We start from the raw sequence: 15,637 nt of genomic DNA on the forward strand, positions 1-15,637 counted from the left end.
TGTCCCTGCTCATGGCAGGGGTGGCACTGGGGGAGCTGGGAAGGTCCCTTCAATGCAAACTGTTCTACGATTCTATGATTATCATACAAATCTCACCCTTGCCAAAGCCCCGATCCTGATGGATGGAGCTGGAAGGTGCGCAGGTGGCTGTAGGTGCACCTGGGGCTGCAGAAGCCCCATCTCCTCCCTTGATCTTAAGGACTCGCAACTGCATCCCCGAGCGATCCCACGCCTGGATGCGACCGGGACCCCCGCAGAGCCGGTGATGGGGACACAGGGCGGGGCTGATACGGAGCGGGGGTAGCTGGACCCCCCCGGGAGAGGGTGGGCACAGTGCGGGGCTGCAGCCCGGATCCCCCTGGGCCAGGAGCATCCCGGGCAGGGGGGCTGCAGCCCGGCCCCGGGGCCGCCCCCGCCGGCGGGGCGGAGCGGGGCGGAGCGGGGCGGAGCGGCCATCCGGGCAGCATGGCGGCGGCGGCGGAGGAGCTGGCGGGGCGGCGGGGCCGGGCACCGGAGCCGGGACCGGGACCGGGCAGCCCGCTGGGGCGAGTGGGGAACGAAGGTTCGCCCGGAGGTGGCGGCCGCCGCGTCTTTAGCCCCGCCGGGGAGTTCCGCGAGTTCTCCCGGAGACAGCTCCGCGACATGGAGCGGCTCTTCCGACAGTGAGTGCGGACGGGGATGGATGGGGGGTGGCATCGACAGGTCCCGGCTGGGGGGGCCCACGGCATCCCGGCTCCCTGCAGGAGGGGACCCCCAAATCTCTGCAGGAGGGGGGCCCCAGGCACCCCAGCTTCTTGCAGGAGGGATGCCAGAGACTCCCTTGCAGGAGAGGGACCCCCAGGCTCCTTGCAGGAGGGATCCCAGGGACTTTCCCCCCCCCACCCCAGCACCTTGCAGGAAGGATGCTGGGGACACTTTCCCCGCAGCTCCTTGCAGGAGAGACCCCTGCACACCCTCAAATCCTTGCAAAAGGGACCCCCCTGCTCCTCTTGAGAGGAAGGACCCTTGTGCCGAGGCTGGGGAAGGGGGCTGGAGGATAACGCGAGGGACCCCCGTGTTCTCCCCCCACTGCAGCACCGAGGAGCCCCTATTTCTCCAGCAGCCCCCCAGGGCTGTGGTGTGTCCCCAGCATCCCTGGCTGTGCTGCGTGCCACCACGCACAGTGCAGCGTGACTCTGCGAGCTCAGCCCCCCGGCCCCCGAGGGAAAAGCTGGGCCAGCAAGCATTGAGCCCTGGAAATTTCCAGGGGGGGAGAGAGAGAGGAATCAGGCTGGTTCCGACCACGATCACGCCAAGATGCGCGTGAGTAGCTGGGGACGAGTGGGACGGCCCGGAGCATCCCTGCAGAGCGTTGGGCGCTTTGTGCTGGTGGCATGGATGGAAGCAGCGGCTGCAGGGAGACGGTGCAGGCAAAGGCAAAGGCTTGGCTGCAGCGTCACTGCTGCCCCTCGCCCTGGCCAGCTCCGCCGTGGGGATGTCTGTGTTCCGTGGTTTGCTCGAGCATGGCCAAGTGCTGGGGAAAACGGAGGGGATGAAGGCAGCAAATTCCAAAGCACAAGGCTGGGGGGCTGTTTGGGGTGCAGGCATGACATGAGGAAGGAATTGTTGCTCCTGAGGGTGGTGAGATCCTGTCCCAGGTTGGCCAGAGAGGTGGTGGATGAACCATCCCTGGAGACATCCCAGACCAGGCTGGACGGGGCTCTGAGCAACCTGAGCTGGTGAAGATGTCCCTGCTCATGGCAGGGGTGGCACTGGGGGAGCTTGGGATGTCCCTTCAAACCCAAACTGTTCTATTCTGTGATACTATGCCCTCCCAGCATCCCTAGCAGTGTGAGGAGCCCCCCGTTCCCCACTTCTTCCCAGAGGGCCGTCACCCCCTTACATGTCTGTGGCAGCAAGGTGCGCAGGTTGCTGCTGGCAGTCTCGTGGACCGTAGCGGAAGGGAGCCCGTAGCAGGGGGGACACCATATTTGGGGTCCCCAGGGGCAGAGCATCGTCTCCTGGTGACGGTGGCCCTGGCCGCAGGTGGTCTGGCTGTGGTGCAGATGGCGGTGCTGGGGGGAGCGTTGTGTGGCGGGAGTCTGGCCGGCGCCGCGCAGACGGGGGAGCCGGGTGGGCGAAGCAGACGTGTTTGCTCTGACACTCACAGCATCGTGCTGCAGCAAAAGGAGCAGCGCTGGGGCTGCACACGCTCCCTGGAGGCGGCCCCTGGGGGTCTGGGAGCCGGGGGGGTCTCCCAAGGAAAGGATGCTGTCAAGTGAGACCCTGTCCTGGTGTGACAATCTGGCTGTACAGTGTAAAGCAATATGTGGAAAGGGTTTTTTCTTGGTGGAGGGGAGATGTTACTCTTTGGGAACATCCATGGGAGAAGCAAAGGGATGTCTGTATCCCAAAAATCAAAGAGGAGGGGAATGAGAGCGAGGAGATGCCCTGCAGTTGGGGTACGGCTTGCATGGGACGAGGCAGCAGCAAACATGCCCCATGCAGAGAAACTCTGTGTGATGGTCTGAGAGGGGTCTGGAGACAGAAAACACGTGGGGTTTGCTCCCCCAGCTTAGTTCCTGGGGTGGCAGGCAGAGCTGAGTAGGGCCAGCCCTATTTCGGGGCAGCGTGGGAGAGCAGGAAGGTGCCGTTTGCGACACGGACGGAGCCGACCACAGCAGAGAAGGTACAAATGAGTCATGGACCTGCAGCGCGGCGAGCGTGCTGCTCTGCCTGGCTGCTGCAGCGCCTGCAGGCGTAGGAAAGGCAAGTCACCCCAAAAAATAGAGTCTGTTCTGGATGCGCACAGCTGGGGAGCTGCTTGTGTAATTCTGCATTGCTTCAGATTGCTTGGCCAAACCCCAGTATGTGGCCAGGGCTGGAGCATGGATGACAAGGGGCTGTGGGTAGGAGATAAAAGTCACCTGGAGGTGGCATAGGGAGTAGGAGATGGTGGCAGCGCGGGGTGGGCTCATGGTCCCCCCAGTCAGGCTGGACATGAGGAAGGGATTGTTGCTCCTGAGGGTGGTGAGAGCCTGGCCCAGGTTGGCCGGAGAGGTGGTGGATGAACCATCCCTGGAGACATCCCAGGCCAGGCTGGACGGGGCTCTGAGCAACCTGAGCTGGTGAAGATGTCCCTGCTCATGGCAGGGGGGGCACTGGGGGAGCTGGGAACTTCCCTTCAAACCCAAATTGTTCTATGATTCTATGAAATGGGCAGGGGGTGCCAAACCCCTGGGAACCAGGAGGAAGGTGGCTTGTGACCATGGGGTGATGCACGCAAGGGGTGGGTGCAGCACTGTGGGCCGTTATCCCTTGTAGCAGCCAAGGGGAGCTCATGCTTGGGCTCCTGGCACAGGGAGCCAGCAGCAGGTTTGGCAGCATCCCGGGGATTTTTTCCTGCCAAGTGCCGCACGGAAGCTGAAACAATTTGGGATGATGCTCTGGGGGACTGTTAGCGGTTCACCAGCAGCTTCCTGTGGTTTGGCCAGCTGCCCAATATTTGACAGACCCATGTCTCCATCCCACAGGTACGACGCAGGCAAGGACGGCTTCATTGACCTGATGGAGCTGAAGCTGATGATGGAGAAGCTGGGGGCACCACAGACACACCTGGGCCTGAAGAACATGATCAAGGAAGTGGATGAAGACCTGGACAGCAAGCTCAGCTTTCGGGAGGTGAGGGGCTGGGTGGTCTCTGTGGTGGCAGATGGCAATGGTACCCCTGTGGCCAGTGCCAGGCTGGGCTGGAGGTAAGATGAAGCACAAGTGTGATGGGAGTGGCTGAGGGACCTGGGGGGTTCAGCTGGAGAACAGGAGCTGAGGGGAGACCTTCTGATCTCTGAACTGCCTGAAAGGAGCTTGGAGCCAGGGGGGTCGGGCTCTGCTCCCCAGGAACAAGCGCCAGGAGCAGAGGAAACGGCCTCGAGTTGCACCAGGGGAGGTTGAGGTTGGATCTGGGAACAATTTCTTCCCCAAAGGGCTGTGGGGCATTGGAACAGGCTGCCCAGGGCAGTGCTGGAGTCACCATCCCTGGAGGGTTGGACAGACGGACACGAGGTTCTCAGGACATGGGGCAGGGACAGGGGTGGGGAACAGTTGGACTCGATGATCTTGAGGGGCTTTTCCAACCAAAATGATTCTGGGATTCTAAGATGGGGAGGGAGCTTTGGTGGCTTTGAGGTCTCAGGAGAGCTGATGCCAACGTCTCCCCTCCCAGTTCTTGCTGATTTTCCGCAAGGCGGCGGCGGGTGAGCTGCAGGAGGACAGCGGACTGCACGCCCTGGCCCGGCTCTCTGAGATCGACGTCTCCACGGAGGGGGTGAAAGGTGCCAAGAACTTCTTTGAGGCCAAGGTGAGGCAAATGCTGAGCACGCGAGAGGTCTCAATGTGGGACAGTGATGCACAGTGGTACGGTGATGCTGGAATGGTGGGTGGGAGATGGAGATGTTTTGGTGGGCAGCAGGGCTCTGCGGGGGTCACAGGGGACCCAGCCAGACGTGTCACCATCCACAGGTACAAGCCATCCACGACGCCAGCCGCTTCGAGGAGGAGATCAAGGCGGAGCAGGAGGAGAAGAAGAAGCAGGCGGAGGAGCTGAAGCAGAGGAAGGCGGCGTTCAAGGAGCTGCAATCCACCTTCAAGCAGTGATGGGGGGCGGTGGGGGGCCGGGCAGGACTGGTCTGTGGTGCCTGGGACAGGAACGCTGCGTGTGCCACATGCTGGGAGTGACATCCCAGCTACGTGTCACCTGTGACCCCCAATGGCCGGGCCACCAGTGGGCTCCTGGTCCAGGCTGGACGCAGCGCCAAGGTGGCCCTGTCCCCCTGTCCCCTTACTGTGGTGTCTGTAGGTGTTGTTCATGTCCCCCGCCGAGCTGCTCCATCCCCAACGGGCAGCAGCGCCCTCTCCCCTGCCCTCAGCCATACCAGGGGCTGTGGTGTCCCTGGGGGTGCCGTGCAGGGGACACCTGTCCCCACGTTGTCCTGTGTTGTGCATGCACTGTCAGGTTTGCCGGATGGGGGGGCTTGTCCGGGCGGGTGTCGCGGTGGCTGCGCTGGCTTATTGCTTATTGGTATTGCTGCTGGGGATCACGGTGTCCCCTCCTCGATGCCATGTGCCGAAAGCTGGGGGGGAGCGTGGTGACACCCACGTCGCGGTGCCGTGTCTGTGTGTCTGTGCCAGGGTCCGTGTGTCTGTGCCAAGGTCCGTGTGTGATGCTCAGGAGTGGCAGCCCCCCCGCTGACATGCAGCGCTGCACCCATCTGCCTGTATCTTTATTTCTTTTGTGGTAAAAGCCGTACAGAAAGGCTCGCCAAGCTGTTTTATGTTCTTTTCCGTGTTGTCTTCTGCCCAGGAGGGCAAGTGTTGTAGGCACGAGCGGTTCCCATCGGTCGGTTGGGGCTCCTGTGTGTGCGGGTGGCTGTGCAGAGGCGTCTGTCTGTCCTGCGGTGTCCCCAGAGGGGTGGTATGGGGCGGGGGAGTGTTATGATTTTTTTAATTTTAATCCCAAATAAATATTATCTTTCGTAAGAGTGCTGGTTGTCTGTGCAGGGGCTGAGGTGCAGCCGTGGCGGGTTCATGTCTGGAGGGGTGACAGTGACCTCTGGGGCACGGGGACCAACTGTGGTCACCTTTGGGTGTGGGGACACGAGCGTGGGAAGCAGCGGGGCCTGATCCAGGTGTGGGGGATGTGGTGTTATTAAAAGGTCTTCTGTGTCCCCGCTGGCATCTGCGCCTGTGCCCATGAAGCGCGTCACCTTGGAGCTGCGATAAGGGGACCTTGTCCCCGTAGGGGTGAGGGGGACATGTCCTGGGGTGACTGGTATTTTGGGTTGGAGTGCAAGGGGGGCTGCTGGGCACACAAGGCCAGCTGGGGGGGGCTGCCTGCCAGCTGACCCCCCAGAGGGACCTTTCCTGTCAGCAGGTTGGTGGCACCTGTCCGTGTCACACTGCGGTGACACGATGCAGGCGCAGGAAGGGCAGATGTGGCCATTCCCAGGCAGGATGGGGAAATGTGGTATGACAAGGGTGGCTCCGGGAACCCCCAGGCCCCCCTGGGCGTGTGACACCAGCCAGATGGTGGCAGGAGGGACAATGCCAAGGTCCCCAGTGGTGGCAGGTACTATAAGAAGGCAGGTGACCCCCCAAAAACACCCTGTGACAGCACAACCATGCTGGGTGCCGTGTGTCTCACTGTGCTGCTGGGCTACGGTGGGTGCAGGTGGCAGGGAGGGGACAGGGTGGGGTGGCCGGGACCCCATCACGGGTGGATGCTGAGGTCCCTTGGGGTGTCACACAGCCTATGGATGCGGGCAGCCGGCTGTGCCGCCGCAGCTGAGCCACCGGGTGGTGGGTGGCGAAGACGCCCTGGCCCACAGCTGGCCATGGCAGGTATGGTATGGGGGACACGGGGATGGGGAGGGGGGGACAGGGAAGGGGACGCCCCAGCTTTGACACGGTGCCTCCGCCGTCACAGATCTCGCTGCAGTACAGCCGCTCGGGGTCTTGGCATCACACATGCGGTGGGACCCTCATCGCTCCCAGATGGGTGCTGACAGCCGCCCACTGCGTCAGGTGGGTGCTGGGGTGCCGAGGGGGGACCTGGATTGGGGAATCAAGACATTTGGGGAGCCTGACACCCTCTCTTTCCTCCCCCCCGGCAGCTCTAGCCTGACGTACCGCGTGCTGCTGGGCAAGCAGGTCCTGTCGGAGGAGGACGAGCCAGGCTCGGTGACCGTCGGTGTGGAAAAATTCATTGTGCATGAGAAATGGGACTCCTACCTCATTATGTAGGATGGGACACGTCGGGGATGGGTGGGGGCATCACAACTGGGGTCCCTGTGTCTTTGGGTCACCTGTCCCCATGACTCAGGGTCCTTTGGTCAAGGTCAGCTTGGCTTTCATGGAATAGAATCATAGAATAGTTTGGGATGAAGGGACCTTCAAATATTGTAGAATCATAGAATTGTTTTGGTTGGAAAAGAACTTTCAGGTCATTGAGTCCAACCATTAACCAAACGCTGCCAAGTCCACCTCTAAACCACATCCATAAGAACCTCATCTACAAAGAATCACAGAAGGGTTTGGGTTGAAGGGACCTTCCCAGCTCCCCCAGTGCCCCCCCTGCCATGACAGGGACATCTTCACCAGCTCAGGTTGCTCAGAGCCCCGTCCAGCCTGGCCTGGGATGTCTCCAGGGATGGTTCATCCACCACCTCTCTGGCCAACCCAGACCAGGCTCTCACCACCCTCAGAGCAACAATTCCTTCCTCATGTCCAGCCTGAACCTCCCCTCCTTTAGTTTAAAACCATCACCCCTTGTCCTATCACAACAGGCCCTGCTAAAATCTGCCCCCATCTTTCTTATGGGTCCCTTTTAAGTACAAAAAAGCTGCAATAAGACTTTTCTCTCCCTGCAGCAATGACATCGCACTGATCAAGCTGGCACAGGAGGTGGAGGAGAGTGACACCATCCAACCCGCCTGCCTGCCTACCGCCGGCTCGGTCCTGGAGAACGACTACCCCTGCTATGTCACCGGCTGGGGACGCCTCTGGAGTAAGCGGGGGGGTTCCCCAGGGAGGAGCCGGGGCAGTTTGGGGGTGCAGGGTGTGAGACGGGGCTGTTGTTGCAGCGTACGGGCCCTTGGCCGATGTCCTGCAGCAGGCGCTGCTGCCCGTGGTGGACTACGACATCTGCTCCCAGAGCAACTGGTGGGGCAACTACGTCCTCCCCAACATGGTGTGCGCAGGGGGCGATGGCGTCACGAGCGGCTGCAATGTGAGTGGGGGTCCCTGGGCAAAGTCGGGGTACAGGGGAAAGGGGGTGGGTTGTTTGTGGGTGGTGCGGCGCTGTGACCCCCGTGGGAGGAGAAGGGATGGTGGTGGGGGGCAGGAAGGAGGTGGGGGTGCGTTGTGGGGGTGTTGAGTGTCCATCTGTCCGGACAGGGGGATTCGGGTGGTCCCCTGAACTGCCAGCGTGGCGGGATCTGGGAGGTGGATGGCATCGTCAGCTTTGGCTCTGCTTGGGGCTGCAACACGGTGCGGAAGCCGACAGTCTTCACACGGGTGTCCTCCTTCATCGACTGGATCAACGAGGTGGGTGCCCCTTCCTTTGTCCCCCAGAACCCCCCCAGTTGTCCCAGTGTCTACCCAGCTGTGGGTCTCACCCTGAGCCCTCCTATGTCTTGTTGTTGACAGAAAATAAGCGCGAACTAAGGACGTGGCTTGTGATGCAACAAATCTTGATTGCGATAAAGGCACAAGTGCTGCTCTCATTTGTGTGTTGTGCTGGTTATTTGGGGGGGACACACGTGGTGGAGCAGGTGGTGGACTCCTGGAGCTGTGTTGGTTATGGAATCACAGGATTGTTTGGGTTGGAAAAGCCCCTTGAGATCGTGGATTCCAACCGTTCCCCATCCCTGGCACTGCCCCATGTCCTGAGAACCTCATGTCCGTCTGTCCAACCCTCCAGGGATGGTGACTCCAGCACTGCCCTGGGCAGCCTGTTCCAATGCCCCACAGCCCTTTGGAAAGAAATTGTTCCCCAGATCCAACCTCAACCTCCCCTGGTGCAACTTGAGGCCGTTTCCTCTGCTCCTGGCGCTTGTTCCTGGGGAGCAGAGCCCGACCCCCCTGGCTCCAAGCTCCTTTCAGGCAGTTCAGAGATCAGAAGGTCTCCCCTCAGCCCCTGTTCTTCATTTTTATATCAGGGTACAGCCTCTGTGCTCAGGAGGGGTCCCAGGTCACGCAGTGGGGCTGGTTGGGGTTCTTGGGACCACCCCACAATCTGTCCCTAGTCATGGGCAGGGAGGTGACGAGGAGCCATGCCCAGGCTTGGCTGGTGTTTCTCGGGGAGAGAGGCTGTGCCCTGGGGGTCTGCAGTGGGGCTGGTTGGTTCTGGGGTGATGTGGGACACCAGGTAGGTCTAAGAATGCTTGGTGGCGAGCCAAGGTGAGCCCTGGGGCTCCTGCTTCCCCCAGGAAAGCCAAAAACAGAGGGAAACCAAGTGAAATTAATGGCTGTAGCTCCAAATCATAGATATAAACTAAACTAACAATTAAAGCAAAGCAAAAGCCCCCCAAAAGCTCACATGCACACCCCTCATAGCCACCTACCCCATGGCCTCGCACCCCATGTGCACCCCCAGGCTTTCCCAGGTGTAACGGGCACCACCAGCATCCAAACAGATGCCGTGACAGTGAACCCGCACCCCACAGCACCGAGGATGGGCACACAAAGTGGTTCCCACCCTGGTAGGGACCCACAGCCGCCCTGTGACGTGTACCCCAGCAAAGGTGGCACCGGTCCCGTGCCAGCCCCGCTCCTGGCATCGCGCTGCGGCTGTGACCGGCACTGCCAGCTGTCCTGAGGGGACAGGGAGCTCGGTGCCACGACGGGGAGGGGACAGGGATGAAACGCAGAATAAACCCCACTCGCACCTGTGACAGGCGCAGCTGCAGGACCTTGGGATTGTCCTCCAAGAGGACAAAGGCAGGCGGTACCTAGAACCTGTTTTGTTTTCCATATTCCGCTATCACATTTCTACTGTGTCATCTTAACGATCATGGTGAGCGCTTTAACTCAGCTCTGATATCCAAAGGATATCAGGTACCTGCTATAACTCCTGTTCAATGTCAACTCCTTGAAAGGACAAGAGCTGCCTCCTCTCTATGTTGGCACAACTGCAGTGGCAATGGTACCAGGAACAGCAGGAGGCTAAAAAATAACTCAGGTAAGGTTTTTCTTGCTCTTCCCGTTTCAAAGATGTCTTCGGGAGATGCCGAAATGGCATTCAGCAGACGGATTGGAAGAGGGAATACAACACAAAAGATTTTTTTTCCTTTTTCAATGCATTTTATTGAAAATTAAAAATATTGATTAAAAAAATCATACCACTCCACTCAAGCACTAGGCCTTGATTCCATCCATCTGGGCCAGCAAAGGACACAAACACCATGATCACCATGATATTTTACTTGGAAGCTGAACAGAGGCTCCAGGCTGGCATGAGCCCCAGCAAACGGGGCTTCTCTCATATATCCCTGCTCCATCACTAACATTTCCCATTTTTTATCTGTGTTTCCCAGCAAGGACAGCTCTCACAGCTTTACATTGCTCAAGACAAACATCTTGACGGACAAAAGCCCCTGGCAACGTCGATGCCGAGTCACGATGGGCGCAGATTTCATCCGGCCACAGGGAAGTAACTCTGGTTCTTGACAGGACCTCGGAGCCCGCAGGTCATTTGCACCTGAAGAAGAACTTTTTACGGAGGAAGTTGAAACATCCTGGGATCTGCTTGTACCTCCCCTTGGCAGAGACGGCGTTTGCCACCTGAGAACACAAGCACAGCAGCTGAGGAGCAGGGCACTTTTCCAGGATGGGGTGTGACATCTTGCAGGGAGCGCGGTGAGGATGGGGAACTGGACTGTGGGATGGGAGAGCAGGGAGGTCTCCTAAAATGAGACATTTTTTGCTGGCATACACAAGGGGAACTTGAGGAAAAACATCCCTTCAAGAAACCAGGGCTGTACCAGCCACCGCTGCCTCCAGCTGGTGCTTCTCAGCATAACCCCCAGCTCCTTCAGGTGTTTACTTCAAAGCAAATTCCCTTCCCACCCATTTTCTTCCAGATATTCCTGTTATTTCCCCAAGGTCTCTGCCCTCGCACTCAATGCCAGCTGACGGAGAGGGTCTCATGCTACTCCCTTGAAATCAACAGCTTCTGTGCCACCACGTGCCGAGGAAGTACCGTGACACCAGGAAAACAACAAAGAGTAGGTTCTTTCTCCCCCACCACCTCCACAAAAGACTTTTCTCCCACTCACGGAGAACAACAAAGTGTCTGGAAGCACCAGCGCTTGTCCCACACTTTGGGTATCGGACAAACTATGCTTTGGTCTAGGGTGATTTTTTTAGAAGCTTCCTTGGTAAAGATTAAAGGCTGAATTTTCAGAACTATTTCTCATTAGAGAAACCTCAAAGAGATTTTTGGCAGGTTAATGCCAGACACTTTCTTATTAATTAGACCTCTCCACAGTACCTTCAATTAGCCAACCTGTAAACTGAATGTTCCACATCCTCATTCGTTTTTTAAGTGTAGGCTCCATGCCCTGACCAACTGCAGCTCTGATTATTTCCTGCATCACTTTCATGGCTATGCAAAGCAGGAAAAAAATAAGACATTTACCCGTAGTAACATGTTCAGCAGATCTTCGGAACGGGCGTATTGCTCCAGCACGCTGTCCAGCGTCTCCACGTACCATGAGCCACTCGACACGTCCCTCCAGGAGACAAAACCTTCAGAGGAAGAGTGAGAAGGTCACTGCTAAAGCCACTCAGCCCAAACTTTGGCCATGAAGCTCCCACTTTTGGGCTAATTCCTCTGTTGGGATTTGTGCGGTTTATCTCACCTGGGAAAGTTGAGTAGGAGACCAAGATGTCGCTGGGCGTGGGCAGACTGGCAACGGCATCCGGCTGGTCCACATTACCTGCTGGAGTCTGAAAAGGAGTCGCATCTGACTCTAAAGAACCTCCGGGAGCTTCGTCACCGGGTGAATCACCATGCACGACAAAGCCTCGATCTCTTTGTTCTGCAAAAAGCAGCAAGGAGACAATCTCTGAAATTCATCTTCCATCCTGCATCTACCTGCTGTGCAGAAAAACCACTCCAGCGCACACAAATCAGAACTGTCCTTCTACAAGAGGCTCATGCCTGAGCCGCTGGACTCAGCCCACGCGAGCAATATGAACATGTGGCCAAGAGAAAGAGAAGACAGCTGGAGAAACACGTGATGGACACAAAAGGAACAAGAAATCAAAGCCTAACCACATCTCTGAAGCCTTACACCCAAGAGCCAATTCCCTACGGGAGCCAAAACAAAGATTCACCTCCACCACAGGCCTGGATGAAGAAGAGTTTGGGTTTTCCTCTCAAACTCGGGCAATGGGACCCATTGAAATAGTTCACAATCTTTTCTACGGGAATGGCTTTTCCATCTGTTCCGTAAACGCCTCCGGGAAACTGAATATGGCTCGTCTGCAAGAGGAAAATCCAGGAGCTAGTCAGGCAGGAGGTGAGGCCAGTCCCGGGGGTGCTTTGTAGCCTGAAGTTACCAGAACAAATCTCATTTCCTCTTGTTTGTGCAAATGCATCAAGGTGAAGGGATGCCCAGGAGACACTTGAAACACCCTAAATCCCAACAATCCAACTCCTCCTTTTATCCAACTCCTATCCTGCCTCCTCTAGCCATGGGGTTCTTCATCCTCCGGGACAATGGGCAGGTAACAGACACCATTTCCCTAAAAACTGCTCTCCTCATTCTTTGAGGCCTCTGATTGTGATAAACAGCCTTTACTTTTAATAGTATCTCCCTCATCAGAGCTGGAGAAACAGGAAAGACCCAGCGACCATGGTATTACGGTCAGCATGGCCTCTGCTCTGTGCCCATTGTTCGGTTCTGAATTATACACCCCAAAATGGAGAACACTTCTCCACAGGCAACACTGGAGAAGCTCCTGTTTTCTTCAACCCAGATACGAGAGTGTAAGCCCCTGCAACATGCTGAGAACAGCCATCAGATCGCTCAGGACCAAAATTTCCCTCCCATTCTCTGTGAGACCGCAGCACAGGGAATTAACCCCTTCCCACGCAGGTAATCTTGGCTAATGAGCTAAGGGAGAGATGCGATGAACCCACCTGACACCCATGGGAAAGGATCACCACCACGCAGCAGTCCAGGGCGCTGTGGTCCTGCCGCGCCAGCTCCTGCAGCTCCAAAACCATTTTCTAGATGGAAAATGTCACAAAAAGTTTTTCACATCACAATCTTGAGGTTCTTTCCCAAACATAACAATTCTCTGATTCTCTTGTCCCTCACATCAGTTGGACACGACCGGTGTCACCTGAGCTGCGAGATCCCGCCGAGTCAGGACATCAAAGCTCAAAGCCTTGAAACGCTTCTCCAGCTTCTCGCAGTCCACGTCAGAGCCGTCTCGGGTCGACAGATCCGAGTCTCGACTGAAGTTGACGTTGTTGAGGATCAGGCAGCGGCCACACGGGTCTGATTTCAGCTCATAAACCTGACAGCACACGTCACGATTAAAACCCCTCCTACTCAGAGTGCTTGCTGGCTAATCCAGTGAGAATGGGAGTTCTGAGAGTAACTTGCTTCACAGCTTTTCCATTTCTCCAGGGCTGGGGATGCATAAAAGCATCTGCTCTCCACATGCATGTTGGGAAAACCCTGCCAAAACAGGGACTGCCTTTGCAGAAAACCACCTGCTTCTTTACCTGCAGCACCTCCGATAGCAAGCTGAAGCTTCCAGGAGGCTTTTAGGCAACATCCCCAAACCACACCACGAGAGGCCACATAAGGAGCCAAAAGAATGGGCAGATAAATCTCCTAGAGACTTAGCTTTAACACTGAAACTGTTTCTGCACAACCTTTAGCTCTATATGTTGGTTGTGGTATAGCTACGGTCACCCTAAGGAGAAGCTGGATAATGACTGATCTCCTGTGAGCTCGTCAGCCCCATTAGATCAGCGTCAGCCTTGCAGCGATTGCTCAGATCATAAGAAGCAAATCCCAGCTGTCCCAGCAAATTCCAGCTGTGTGAGCCTTCGCTGGAAACCACTTTCGGTCCAACCAAACACTTACCAGGTCACGGTTCCTCTTGTCAACAGCTGAACCTACAACAGAGACACAGTATTTAATCTTTGCACTCCATAATGAGACGTTACACCCGTTCCTCCTGGAATTAATGTCAATCCTGCCCTGTGCATCAGTGACATGTAGGAATTCCCTCTTCTTACCCCACCGCACCCTGGAAATGAGCGTTTCACACCCCGTCTCTCTGGAAGAGCCTGGGCACAGCTTACCCTGGGCTGGCATGGGAGGCATTTGAGGTCTTTCGCTTTCAGCTTGGACCGGGACAGACAGACGTCCAGGGAAGCTCACACCTGTCACAACACAGGACAGCAGGGTCTCACCGTCTCCCCATTCCAATTTCACACTACAATAACCAACCTGGGGGCCTCAGAAGGACCCAAACCAACACCCGACTGCTGCAGCAACATGACAACATCGCGTCTGTTTTCCCCTTTTCAGGGTCTGTCAGACTAAACTTCCTCCAACAACCACAGAAACTGAATCCACACGCACACTGAGCAGAGCACAAGCTGGCGAGGATGTGGCAAAATCAATTTTTCACCAACGTACCGCAGAGGTTGCGTACAAAAATATAGAGTATGAAGCTCCTAACGGCACTTGCACTTAGTCTTAGCTTAAAAGCTTCTGCTGCTGCAAAGCCTAATGTTCTCCCAACAGCTCTGCATGGTCACCTGTAAGAGCCACACTCCAAAATAACAAAAACCATGATTTCACAGATGGTGAGAGGGATCCCTGCTGCTACCCCCAGAGCTGCTGTTTGCCCCAAATTAACTGCCCCCTCAGTACTTACTTTTATTATGTTTTCCTCCATGCAGGTCCAGCTCGACCGGCCTCAGGTCCCCCAGCCGTGGCGGCGCTGGAAGGTGTCCACACTCCTCCATCAGCATGTCCGCAAGGTCGCCCTGCCCGGTGTCCCGCAGGATTGAGAGGAACAGAGGAAAAGCCCGTTTCCCTCGAGTCTCCAGGTCGATGACCAGCTGCCGCGCTTGGTCTCCTCGGCTGCCGGCACTCTGTGGAGGAGAAAAGCCCAGGATAAGGTGCGTTCACTCCCAGCCCAGGTGTTCCGTCTGCCCAGCCCTTCCCGTTGGCACCCAGTGAGGGGAAACACAGGGATCTGTGCTGAAAATGTCTACACAGGGTGAAGGGCACTGAGATGCAGTCACAGGGACACCCAGGAGCTGACACCCTCCAGGCACACAGCCCAGGAGCCTCCACTGGGACAGGCAGCTGCAGCCCACAAAATGGCTCAAGTGGACAAGGAGGAGGGTCCCCAGGGGCCAAACGGGCATCCTTTGGCCCATCATCAGTGCGTGGGACAAGGTAAAACACCTCCAGGCCTGCCAGCAGTCACAGAGACCCCTTAAGTCTGTCACCAGGTTGGGGACCCCAGGAGAAACCCCATGGCTGGCACCAGCTGGGGTAGGGGACAAGAAGTGACAAGGAGATGGGGGGGTCTTATGCCTCTGTTTGCAGGGACTGGGGTGAGGGGGGACGAGGGCCACCCCCTAGGCCTGTCACCAGGGTGAGTGTACACAGGGGCCTCCCTCAGGCTGAGTGGACACAAGGGCCTCCTCTGGGCCTGTCACAGGGTCTGAGGGGGACATGGGGCCTTTCCCTTGGGCCTGTCACCGGGGTCAGGGACACAGGGCCTTGTCCACGGGACGCAGACGCCATCCCCCAAACCCGTCACCGAGGCTGAGCAGACACAGGGCCCTCCCGCAGACGCTGAGGGTCACCCGGGGCACCGTCCCACCTGCATCTCCTCCACCATGGGCCGGGTGAAGAGGCCGCGCCGCTCCAGCGGCTCCCAGAGCGGCGCCACCCGCAGCGCCGCCACCAGCCGCGCCCGCCCCCGCCGCAGCGCCCGCCGCTGCGCCTCCTCCATGGCCGCCGCGCACCGGAAGCGGCGCCCCGTCTCCATGGTAACGCGGGCGGGCGCGCCGGAAGTGGCGGCGCGGGGAAGGGTGAGAGCGGCCCGGCCG

General features: G+C 57.7%; 3 protein-coding genes across 3 annotated transcripts; 2 read left to right on the top strand and 1 right to left on the bottom strand.

Annotated features, from left to right (window-relative positions):
* The first annotated feature begins 452 nt into the window (after positions 1-452).
* On the top strand, positions 453-5,516 carry EFHD2 (EF-hand domain family member D2). The gene is made up of 4 exons (XM_065855179.2): positions 453-662; positions 3,513-3,660; positions 4,202-4,336; positions 4,498-5,516. Exons 1-4 carry the CDS (start codon positions 466-468, stop codon positions 4,630-4,632), a joined length of 615 nt encoding a protein of 204 aa, XP_065711251.2. The 5' UTR covers positions 453-465; the 3' UTR covers positions 4,633-5,516.
* A 639-nt stretch (positions 5,517-6,155) lies between these two features.
* On the top strand, positions 6,156-8,178 carry CTRC (chymotrypsin C). Its single transcript, XM_065855474.2, has 7 exons — positions 6,156-6,195; positions 6,284-6,375; positions 6,461-6,558; positions 6,648-6,773; positions 7,404-7,540; positions 7,617-7,762; positions 7,930-8,178. Exons 1-7 carry the CDS (start codon positions 6,156-6,158, stop codon positions 8,176-8,178), a joined length of 888 nt encoding a protein of 295 aa, XP_065711546.1.
* Positions 8,179-9,820: 1,642 nt separating this feature from the next.
* On the bottom strand, positions 9,821-15,563 carry CASP9 (caspase 9). The gene is made up of 10 exons (XM_065855117.2): positions 15,409-15,563; positions 14,446-14,665; positions 13,865-13,945; positions 13,644-13,675; positions 12,889-13,065; positions 12,683-12,772; positions 11,875-12,022; positions 11,397-11,576; positions 11,174-11,283; positions 9,821-10,317 (listed from the first exon to the last, which is right to left on the bottom strand). The coding sequence occupies exons 1-10, from the start codon at positions 15,538-15,540 to the stop codon at positions 10,225-10,227; spliced, it is 1,263 nt and encodes a 420-aa protein (XP_065711189.2). The 5' UTR covers positions 15,541-15,563; the 3' UTR covers positions 9,821-10,224.
* Between the last annotated feature and the right edge of the window lie 74 nt (positions 15,564-15,637).

The sequence above is a fragment of the Patagioenas fasciata genome, chromosome 23 (assembly GCF_037038585.1).
Source record: "Patagioenas fasciata isolate bPatFas1 chromosome 23, bPatFas1.hap1, whole genome shotgun sequence".
In the NCBI taxonomy this organism is placed as follows: Eukaryota; Metazoa; Chordata; class Aves; order Columbiformes; family Columbidae; genus Patagioenas; species Patagioenas fasciata.